Source organism: Carettochelys insculpta, chromosome 1 (genome assembly GCF_033958435.1).
Source record: "Carettochelys insculpta isolate YL-2023 chromosome 1, ASM3395843v1, whole genome shotgun sequence".
In the NCBI taxonomy this organism is placed as follows: domain Eukaryota; kingdom Metazoa; phylum Chordata; order Testudines; family Carettochelyidae; genus Carettochelys; species Carettochelys insculpta.
The window spans coordinates 114,737,759-114,750,246 of NC_134137.1; the positions used below are offsets into that span (position 1 = coordinate 114,737,759).

Sequence of the window (12,488 nt, forward strand, 5' to 3'; positions counted from 1 at the left end):
TCTGCTATTAACAGGATGCTTCATGTACAAATTGTTACCATTAATCTGATGTATTTTAAAGGTACCATAACTACATGAAATATTTGACAGATTTCAGAGAGTGAGTGCTCAGAAAATATTAAATGAAAAACACAAAGGCTATGTCTAGATTACAGCAATTGGTCTACAGATATTTCTGTCAACAGATCACAGCCAAACTGCCTGGCCACTCTCTTGACACATTGGCCAACTGGAAGAACATCAGATAGAGCTGCTTGGTGTCCCGTAAGCCCTGTCTGTCTACAGAGGGCTCCCTGGAGTGTCCAGATCGGCTTTCTGCCAATAGATCTCTGTTAATAGAGGCTTTATGCCTCAAGGGGAGTGGGATAAGACTATCTCAGATTTACTCTTGACAGAATGTCTTGGGAATACGGACACTCCTCAGCTACCTCTGATATTTTTCAGGGGTAAGGGGCTGCCAGCAAAAGGTTTTTTTGCCAACATAACCACACCTACGAGGTGAGTTTTCTAATGAAGGAAGCCTCTGCTAGCAGACCAATACCATGGGAGTATGCAAATTAGCCATACGACTAGGCAAATGAGCAGCCACTTGCATTTTCGAGAGGCCTCTTTGCAACACAGTGCTGGCAGCATGGCTCTGTGTGGATGTAGCCCCTGGGCTTTGGCAACAAGATGCCACTTTTGTTGACAAAACCCTCTAGTGTACACATAGCCAAAGAGAAGGGAGAGGCCAGCTATGCTGATGTGGCCGCATATTTTAAAGAATGTTTGTGTGATACATGGAAAGTAATAAACATGCCCAGTCTGTGTCTGTGATAAGTGTTTGCATTTACTTTTGTTGAATGTATTCTGTCACTTTCAGCCTATAATATATTAATGAGAAATGAACAATTACAGAGTCTTAAAGGAAGAAAGATGTAAAATAGACTTATGTAGAAAAACAGAAACACAGTGTTCTTGAAATAACATTACATAAAGTAAAGTTTTTTTTTTATATTGGGCTTGATCCAAAGTTCACCAAAATTAATTGAAAGTCTCCTACTGGCTTTTAGGCACCTATATAAAGTTAAGCACACATTTAAGTGCTTGCAAAATGAGGCACTTAAAGAGTTTTACTTTGCATATTTTACTTCTTCCTTATTTTTCACACATGAATGAAAATCCAATCATGAAAAACATTCTATTCCATGTTCTCATGGCATTTCTATTTCAGAACATGAACTACATAATTGCCATTCACTAAAATCTCTATTTCAGTTTGAATATCAGTGAAAAATTTGCCTTTAGCTTCCATTCAGCCAGGATTTCAACTCTACAACTTAAAAGCAGGATCTGATCCTGATATTACACCGCTTTACATTTATTGAAGTCTATTGACTCTAATGGAATTTTTCCTGACTTATGGCTGTCAGTAGGGTTTCAGGTCTTCCCTATACATGGATGCAAAAACTAGATTTGTACTATAATAAACTACTAAATGAAGTAATAAAATGGTTCTTGAAATAAACCTCGAATACCGTGTTTCATTTTTAATAATGTGCATATAATTTGCATTTATATATTTAAGGTGAGGAATCTTAATGATTTTGAAAGTATGGATGGGTACTTCAAATGAAATACATATCTGTAATAGAATTTTATCAGGGATAACAGACAAAACTATCGGATAATAATGGACTGTGAATTAAACACGAGAATTTTTTTCTGTCTTACCCCCACATATTTCTTCTATTTAATATCATAGCAGTAACACTTAAACTTCCTTTTCCAGCTTCCTCTTCAACATAATCTGATCTGATGGGTTTGGTCCTGCTTAGAGCAGGGGGCTGGACTCGATGGCTTTTATTAGGTCTCTTCCAGCTCTATTGTTCTATGATTCTATGATAATCAAACCATCAAGGCTATCAGGTTCCAGTATATCTTGCAGAACACATATTCCTCTGTAGATCTCATTATCATAAAAGACAGTTGATTTTTATCTGTTGTCTGCAGGAACATTTTCTGCTGGCCTACAATTGCAACATGGCAGATTTCCTTTTTATAACCTTATTTTGGACCTTTGGTTGCTCTCATTGGGAGTTTTAGCATTGGTTTCAATGAATGTTGGATTGGTTTTTTTAATGTTACCCTACATTGTTCCTACAATGTTCATAAACTCCAAGGCCAGAAGTGACCTTGGTTATCATGTCATCTGACCTGCCATGTAACACAAGCCACAGAATTTCCCCAAAGTAATTCATAGAATGTATCTTTTAGGAGAAAAAATCCAATATGATTTAAAAGTTGTCAGTGATGGAGAATCCACCATGAACTCAGTAAATTGTTCCAGTGGTTAATTATGATCATCATTAAAATTTTACACTTAATTTCCAGTCTGATTTTATCTAGCTACAACTTCTGACCATTGTATCATGTTATACCTTTATCTGCTAGATGGAAGAAGAATCCATTATTAAATATCTGTTCCCCGTGCAGACAACTTACAAACTGTAATCCCCCAACCTTCTCTTTGTTAAGATAGCCAGGTCAAGCTCTTTGAGTCTATCACTATGAGGCATGTTTTCTAATCCTTTCATCATTCTTGTGTGGGTACTCTCAACCTGCTCCAAGTTATCAGCACATTCTAAGTTACAGGCATTTATGTTGCTACCTCCTGGAGTTGCAATTTTCTTGTCAACCCCTTTTGAGGTGTACAAAGGTTAAGAAAACCAGGAAACCACCAGAGAGACAAAGAATCAAAAGCCACTTATAAATTCACTCTTTGTTATGAAATATTGAATGACCAGTATGTAGAAAAATCACTGTATTTTTGTTGTTGAAGATTTCATACAACTTAAACTTTACAGACACATGACCTAAAAATATAAGATTTTTTTCTTCATTTTTTCTTGTTATTTTCCTTTTGAACGTTATCGGGTGGTCAACCACACCAGCATTCCTGCTATATCTGCACAATGTGATATGGAAAGCTAGAAAAAGAGGAAGAAATAATCTTACTCCTGATGCTTGTATTATAAGCATTTCACTAAATAGGCAGTTGCTGGTCTACAGTCCAGGTAAAAAGGTAAGAGATTTCATATTTACTTATTGGGAAAAATGGGGAAGTAGTTTAGGTATTTTATGAGTATTTTGAAAAATAATTATTCCCATCTGTATAAAAAGGAGTTAAATATATTCCCGAATCCCTAGACTTGAAAAAGTCAGACTCACTGTTTGCGTCTTTACATTTATTCTCGATAAAGCATCGCTTTAGTATTTTTTCACAATCTTCAACAATTTCCCCTACCATTTTGAAAACATGATTTTTGTGAGTCATTGTAATAAATTATTTCATCAAAGTTCTCTGTAAAAAATTAAAGATAGTATTAGTTGCTTAACTAAACTTGCTATAATAATACAATATGTAATATATTATTACAATTTACATCTTTTAAATATTTTTTCTGATTGGAACACTTAGCCCTCTTTTAAATGCTAAGAATCATAAGACATTCCAGGTAGTTAAAACCACTGTTGTCGTTTTAGCCCATTTCAAACAAAATCCAGTCCTTAATTTTGACAAAAAAGAAAGAAAAGAAAAAAAAGGGAAATAAGAATAAACACAATTATATCTGCTTTTAACATGAGCTTTCAGTTTCATACAACTTGGGAATAACAGAAGAGTAGAATAATTTTAATTGCAAGTCCTTTAACATAAGCATGTAATTTGTAGCTGCATAGTTCAATATAACTCTTGAAAAGATTAAAATGCTGTTTTAAAAAAACCTCTAAAAACAAAAACAAAAAAGCAGCTTTGAAAAACTACGTAAGAAATAGTATCTTTAAGGGGTTAAAAATTGCAATTAAAAATTCTAAATTTTATTTCCACTTGTACCAGTGAAAATGTTTTAGAATCTTTTAAATATTTTTCTTTTGCATTTATAATCTCGTGTAAGTTTTTGCATATTCAAAACCCTGAATGAAGCTTGTTAGATTTTAGGGGGGAAAAAAAAAGTGTATCAAATCTCGCTCAGAGTTTTGGCTCAAAGTGACCTTTGCATAGAGCTGCAGCTAATTATTTGACCCACTACTTGAACTTTCAAAACATTGTAGATTCTTTTTTGTTGATCACCTGCTCATTTATCTTCCTATCATGCAAATGCTCAAAAGGTTTTTGTGTCTGATCCAGAGCTCCTTGAATTCAATGGGAAACTGTACATTGAATTCAGTGGGTTTGGGATGATGCCGTTAATCGTGTCCTACTGAAGTCAAAAGCAAGAGACCCATTGACTTTAGCAGGACTTGGATTACAGGTGGAGAGAAAAACGTAAGTCAAAATCATAAAATCTTCAGTTTAAGAAGTTCAAAAACTTTTTTTGCAAGCACAGAAGTCATCATGGCTGCTGACATATAAAGTAAAAGAACATTACCTTTTATAATTACTTTTTTTTCAGAGGGCTATTAAGGCTAATGTGTGTTCCAGGACAGGCAGCTGACTTTGTAAGAGATGGGCGGGGGGAAAGGAATGGACAGGAAAAAGGGGAAAAATATACTTTAATTTTTTTAACCACATTCTTCTTCGAAGTATCATTATCTCAGTATGGACATGCTCCTGTGGGGTGCTACGCATGTTCAAACCCCAATTCAGTAGTGGCAGTTGAACATAGTCAGCATCACACAGGACTGAGTCCAATTTGCAGTATTCTCAGTATAATGTATAGAGCAGGGGTGGAGCACCTCTGGTGCACTGGCCACTGACAGTTCATCAGGGTTAGCCATTGGCAGGCCAGAGGCACCTTGTTTACCTGACCATCTGCAGGCATGAGGCCCCACAGCTCCCAGCAGCTGCAGTTCACCATGCCCAGCCATTGGGACCTGCAGGAAGTAGTGTGTGCTAGACCACCACTTACTGACATTCCTGTTGGCTGGGAATGGTGAACTGCAGCCAGAGTGCTGCCGGGGCTCCATACCTGCAGACATGTACGTGAACAAAGCAGCTGGTGGCCTGCCAGCAGCTAACCCTGATGAACCACCCCATGAGAGAATACTATAATATTGAGGTAATGGAAAATAGGACTATATTATATGTTGGGAATTCCTTGTTGGAGAAGTTTGGTGCTGAGGAAAGCAGAAGATTCTTAAGACAGATAAATAGAAAGATAAAAATGTTAGTGAAATTCCCACCTACATGCTCAACAAGAAGTCCTGTGGCACCATATAGACTAACAGATATTTTGGAGCATAAGCTTTCGTGGGCAAAGACCTGCTTCATCAGATGCAACACAAAGAGGGTCTTTATCCACAAAAGCTTATGCTCCAAAATACTTGTTAGTCTGTAAGGTGCCACAGGACTTCTTGTTGTGTTTTAGATACAGACTAACATGGCTACCTCTCTGATACTTGTCACCAACATGCTGACAATTTGTACAAGGTCTATGTTCCACCTAACTCCCATTAAAGAACTTTACTGAGCTCTGAGGTCACAAATCAGCAAGATACTTAAAATATGTCTAACTTTAAGTACGAGTATCTTAATCACATTTTAAATGGGGCCTTAAATGAGACTCAAGTTGTGCAGATTTCTAGTGCTGGTCCTCTGCATACGAATGAAATTCACCCTGTACAAATCATAGAGAGGAAGTTGGTCTGGGAGAGTGAGAGTGACTAGGAACTTAGGCTGTGTCTAGACTTACCTTGAAGGTCGACAACTGTTATGCAATTTTTGGTCCACCAATTGCGGACCAAAAAGAGCTCTGCAGCCGTCGACTTCTGTGCCTATCTTCATGGCAGAAGGTCAATGGGAGTGCTCCTCCCATCAACCTTCCTTACCGTCAAACATCTCAGGAGGCATTCTGGGTTCGACGTTGACCCTGGAACGCACCATTTCGCTCATGCGCGAAACAGCACCTGAAAGATTGACTCGGAGAGGTCGATCTTTTCCAGTAAGTGTAAATGTAGCCCTAGACTGATGCACAAAACAGCACTTTTGAACCCTCACACTTCTAGTTTTTCATTAATACTTTCTAGGTTGCCGACATTCTGTTGAACTGAAAGGAATATTAAGCCAATGTTCGGCAAAAGTCAAGGTTTAAAGTGAAAAACTAAGAGGAGAGAGGAGGCAGGAATGAGCATTTAAGTATGCATTAACAAAACCCTGCAAACACATTTTAATTTTCTTGTTATAAAAGAGTTATTTGTCCTCAAACTTCTCCTTGGCATTACACATTCCACAGTGTGACTATGAATCACAGAGGGGAATTTAATCTTGTATTTCACTTTTTTACCTACTGGCTTTTCTTTTCTTACCATACAGTAGTCCTGTATGTTTGACACATTTGAAAATTTTATATCTATTTCTATAAATAGATAGTTATATGCCTATCTAATCCTATATCTATATATGCCTCTAGCCACCAATTGACATAGTGTATATTTTTAAAGAAACCTAGTTCACTTCACTGATGGGATTTCTCCAGGTTGTCCCACCTCTATTTTTGCTTTTTATACCATCACACACTATAGGTGTTTTGAAACGGACAGACCAGACTTAATAAGTAACAAAAATACTGGAAAAATCAGAAGTCTCAAATTCAAGCCTTGCTCAGAGGGCTTTTGTGTCTGTTTGCTTGGAAAATTCTTGTAAGTATAAATCCCAAATTATATTTATTTAGGCTTCATCCCAAGACTACTAATGTCAGCCACCGTACTTACCAGTATCAAATGTCTAACTGATACATCCCACTCACATTAACTTTCCAAATTTCCATACTACTGCTGTTTCCATGCCAGATGCTGATAAAAATCTCTTGGTTCCTCAGAACTGTTGTTTCCTTTCCCCTCAGTATTGGAGACATTTCTGTTAGCCTGCACTCCATGCTGCAGTGGATTTTTGCTTGCTGCCAAACTAACAAAGAAAATGGAACCATTCACAATATACCATTTATCAATATATTAGTCTTTACCCAAGTCGGGTCCAATCCCATTGTCTTTACTTAGGCATATTGCTGGAGTAAAGACTACATGATCAGAAATTTAGCTTCAGAACCTGCAATGAGCCCTTAGACAATAGAGTCCGTGCCTACATGGAGTTCCACTGAAGTCAATGGGGCTCCAAGCAGAGCCAGAATACCAGCTACAAAGAATTCATTGACTGGCTGGAGCATTTATGAGATATGTCGTGAACCCTGCAGTGAGAACCACCTCAGTGGAGACCCTCAGCCCCTCCTTAAGTGGCCATTTCTAATATAATTTTGTTTGACCTTTAATAAACTACCTCTGCTAGGCAAATTATTATTGCTTGTGCTTGGGTAGTCACATAAGGCAGGTTTTACTACATATGAGTGTGTGTATGTGGTCTCTTCTGTTATTATAATAAACAGATGTCCTTTCTACGTCAGTGCATGAATGCAGCACTTAGGGTAAGGCCGTTAACAATAAACTAATACACAGAAAGCAGGAAGGCAACGTCCTTGTCCTCCTACTTTGTGGTAGAATATTATATTGGCCAGGTGTTGAAACCTCATAGCACATACCCAATGAAACCTGCCATCTCCACTATTTGGTATACAGCTCTTTGTTCCTCTATTTTATTAGATGAAAACTACTGTTTGACCAGTAAAGGTGAAATATCTTGAAAACCCATTTTTGGTGTGTCTTTATTGTTCCACAGACTCATTGGCAATCAATGGCTCTGTTTCATCAGTTGTGGAGCTAAACCTTTATTCTATAATTGTTTTTGTCATTAGGTTATGGCGTGCAGAAGGACAGCCTTCACCTGCTATATTTGCAAAAAATGGATGCTATCTCTTTAATGAAAGAAAAAAGTCAGTATAACATATTACCAAATGTAAATGCAATAAGGAATAACATGTAGCTCTGGTTATGTTATATGACATTTGGCTTAGCAGTATTAACATATTGCACAAAGTTTGGATTTTCTCCTATTTCAGAAAATAAGACAGTAAAAAACATGGGGAACATTGGTTCCATATGACTGCAAAATAAATATTATTCTATTCTTCTTTTTTGTCACTTGCTTGAAGAAATATTTTCTCTTTTAAGCCAGTTCATCATCATGTATGTAATAGGCATACAGTACAAGGAGAAATGGAACAAGATGGCAGTTACAGCAGTGGTAAGATGCAAATTTATTCTGGCAAAAAAAGTAAGATGTGCACAATATCAAGCATGCTTAAGTTTGTGCCAGGAAAACTATTACGAAGGAGGAGTGGATGAAATGAAATTTTGCATCATACATGATTACGTAACTTCAGAAAAGAGTCTTTGTCTACTTGTGATTTTCTAGTTGTCACCAAGAGAAGCTTCATACCACACTGCTGGAGTGGAAATACCTTGTTGGAATGGTAACAAATGTCACAGCAGTAGTCACTCCAGGCACATGATTTTTGTAAAACAAAAGAGAAAAAAAAAAAGACAGAGAGAATTCACAGACCATTTAACTGCAGGCACTGACTCGGGTGGGGTTCGGGGAATATTTTATTACATTTTATATTTAATGGTTAGGACTCTGTAATTACTTCCTGCCCCATTTTGCCCAACTTTAATTTGACTATTTTATGCATGTGATGGTGTTGCCACTGTTTTTTCTCAGCTGTCTTTCTCCCCATCTAGTGTGACATATGTTACCGAGTGTAGCCAAGCAGTGGAGGAGTCATATTTTTCAATGGAACCAGCTGAAAACACCTTTAAAGAAAAGAAAAAGAAAAGTGGGGGGCGGGGAACAAGGGAAGGGAAGAGAGAGACAGAGAGAGGAAATAATATTTCTTAAACAGAATTTGTCACATTAGATGACCATGACTCAAAATAGGGTAGAAATGATAACTTTATGTGCTAGTTTAATGGGGGATGAACAGGACTCACTACTGTACTGGTGCAGTGTAAAAGCAGGTGAAAGTGAAATATGGTGTGAACAAAAATATGAAGAATACCACAGAAACAGATGTTGAATGGCCTTTGCACAGCAGAGGTAGATAAAGGTTATAACAAACTGTTTACTGACCATATACACTTAAAATAATTAAGTGGTCAGTTGAACAAGAGCTCACCTAGTAAGTGCTTTCTCAGTAGTGTGACTCATAAGCTATCACACAATACCACAGCACTGTCCAGTTATTGCTCCACTACTTTTCAGGAATATTCCCATCCTCTTGTAGTCTACATTCTACCATTAGTTAAGGCTTTTTCATTTTAATGTCTACACTTTTTTCCATAGTTTGCAGCAGTTCAATGCAATTAACACATGTGCCCCTAGCAGAAAAAGCACCATGTTTTATTGAATGGAATACACTGTGTAGGGGAAACAGGTTATGGAAACACAAATGAGCTGAAGAATTTTGCATTTTTGGTGCTTTTTTGTATTTGCACAGGTCATTATAAGATCCTCAGTCCTAGTCAGAGTAAAACATTATCAAAACAAATACTCTTGCAAAATATTTGACCTTTTACATCTTAACAAATATATTGTAAACTACTTAACCAATAGGATTTTCTTCCCTCTTCCCGCATGAGACACCGCCAACTTTCACAAACTATAAATTATGAATTTTACAAAATCCATACTTAAGCAGCAGTGACGAGATAGTCATATAATGGACATAATTATCAAGGGGTATTTCAATGCTAGAAAGTAGGTAACTAAACTTTATTTGCTAAGAGAACATTTCTTATAGTTTTCCTTCATCTCCCAGCTACACAGCAAACATCTCTAAAGTGCACTTCCCACGTGTAGTTAGAGAATAGGAAGGAATGTAAAATGTTTAAAAACAGCCCTTATTAACTTTTCCTTCCATTGATTCTATTGTAAACTCTAAAAAACCCTTTTTTAAAAGCAAATTCTCATGCACTCAGCAAGTAAAATGTTCCCACTTAAAAAATTAGGGACAGGAAAAGGCAATCAGATTATTTTTCTTTTCCTTGATTACTGGGAGTCTGGTATATTCTTTGCTGTTTTATTGCACACATATGAAAATGGTCAACCTATTTATTAAAAAAAAACCATGTTCTTCAGCTGTGCTAATACATCATGATGCACTCTTAATAACCAGAATAACTTTCAATAACATGTAGCTGTTAGAAAAAGAATGGATTCAACACTGAACAAATCATTTGTACTGTTGGTGCTCAAAGCTTCTACTGTAGCCTTGTCATTTTTTTAAAAAAAAGGCTTCTTTTCTTCTGAATCTTGTTTCTCCCAGACATTATGAATCTTTGCTGGTTATGTGACTGCAATGGAACTGAAAACGTAATTCACAATGAATGCCAATCTTTTACCTCCAACAGGAAGGACTCCCAACTATTCAACTTGCTGAGCTCAACTGGTTTCCCATACTGTATCTAAAAAGGCTGCTCCTGTTCAACTGACCAGTGAGAAAGGACTGGACTTCTTTAAAAATGGGAATTGGAGCAACAGTTTGTTATAGTTTTCTATACATAAAAACTTGCTAACTGTCCCATCCCACCTTTTAAGGAGAGCACTTGTTTGTTCAGCTAAAAGGAACCCTTTCATGCTCCGTTTGGGTTTGCTCAGTCAGCTGGTTTGTGCAACAGTGGCAGAGGCACACCAGAATCATGTGTACCCATTCATTGTGATTACACAGACAGAAGCAAGTGGATGTTGTCTGCTTAAGGGACATGGTGGAGGGGGATGGAAGAGAATGACTTCCACAGTAAAAGGGACAGGTAGGTTGGTGGTTGCGGGATGTGTATTTTTTTGTATTTTTTGTGTTTTTATTGTTTTTTATTTTGTTTTTGTTGTTTTTTTCTGTTATGCCATGGAATCATAGCAGTCATTCTTCTAATAGAAACTGACAGGACATAAAAGACAGAACTATCAGATGAACACACACAATGAATAGAAATATATCGACAGTGAAAAGACTTAGTTTAGCTTTGAGAAACCATCCCAAAAATAAAATCCTGTATTAACAAGTGCATAAAACAAACAAAAAAGAAACTCCAAACATTAAAACACAGTGTATAAAATGGTGTGAGAAATTTAAGTCACCATACAGCCTTTTAGTCAATAAAAAGCTGTGTTCATGTGTCCTTGCTGTTTGGATTGTTGCCCATCCTTTTAATTTACCCAGAAGGCCTTTCAAGAAGTGATTGGAGGGTAAAAGCACCCAGTCTTTGTTATTTTTGACTGTAGTACACATGGGCCTGTTGTGTGTCTGTCATTTGACATGTATCCTTTCTTTTATTCCTCATTAGTAGAATTATCTTCCAAAGTTGTTATGCCTCCAAAGCCCAGTTCCGTTGAGTTCTGTGCTGCTGAGACTGTAAGTACTGTATGTAAGAGAATTAATACAAGAACACACAGTTTAAGTCTGCTGTTACACAGTCTTGATGCTGATGAAACTGTGAGCGATGTCCTGTGACACATTGTTGAGTCACTTGTTTTTATAGTCCCTTTGGATTGGTTATCTGGTAATAGTCCCCATCTGACATCACAGCATTCTGGTTCTGCATTGGTTGGATAATTTTCGTAGAGCCCTGTAGGATAAATCCAACAGAAAATTAATTTCATTAGCAGACTGAATGGCAGAAGCTGGCAGTTATCAGAAATGATCTTTTCTAGACACAACTGTTAGTAGAGGTCTCTTAATCTAAGTTTGAGCCCCACGCAATTCTTGCCTTCCCCAGTCATAACAGTTGGTGAGGTAATACTTTTAATCTAACAAAGGGGAAGTATAAGGAAATAGTAGGGAAACAGTATTGTCATAAAAGTGTGAAATTGACTGTTGTGGAAAAACAGGGGTTATAATGCAAAGGCAATAACTCAAGTATTCTAGTCAGAATAACCTAACATTTAAAGTCTCTTCCTTGACTTATTGAGGATATTCCTAAGGCTGGGTTTAAATTAATGAGGGACTATCTGAACATTGGACTTCCCTTCCACAAAACAATAACTCTGTAAATCGCTTTGAAAGGTCTTATTGAGCAATGAGCATGTCATTACAAGCCTGACCTTACAGGCCAAACCCTCAACTGATGTAAACTGGTGCAGAACCATTCACTTTGCCAATAAACTTTCTAAACCCATCAATTTACAACTGTTCCTGTCAACTTTCAGATCCTTCTCCAACATGTTCCTTAGTCAGTTCTTCTTTTCTCTACACCCCAGAAGTGGAAGCAGAAAAGAACATAGTAACTGAATTTCCTGAAATTTCTTTGTAGTAACTAGTCCATCAGTTAATATTCTAACTTCCTTCTTTTTGAATTGGTTTGGATCAATCAATTTGACATAATTTATCTATTTTGGAATAGTCATTTCTGTATTTTCCCACAGTTATCGTTGATTATAACCCACTATACTCTCTGCATTATTATAGGTTAGATCAGATATGATAGAATTTTACTTACTTCCCACAAATCTGCTTTATAGAAGAAACAAGAGAGCACAGTGCAGAGTTTATGCAAGAGAGTACAACTGCGAGTTGGCTTTGTAAGTCCAGGAATGTCTAATTAACAGTCAAAGTTCTTTTCTTGTT

General features: G+C 36.9%; 1 protein-coding gene across 1 annotated transcript in view; it reads right to left on the reverse strand.

Moving 5' to 3' along the window:
* Positions 1 to 11,194: 11,194 nt before the first annotated feature.
* NALF1 (NALCN channel auxiliary factor 1) overlaps positions 11,195 to 12,488 on the reverse strand; it is a 793,645-nt gene continuing 792,351 nt past the window's right edge. The window contains exon 3 of the mRNA XM_074983195.1: positions 11,195 to 11,490. Coding sequence (XP_074839296.1) covers positions 11,195 to 11,490 — 296 coding nt within the window. The remainder of the gene's footprint in view (positions 11,491 to 12,488) is intronic.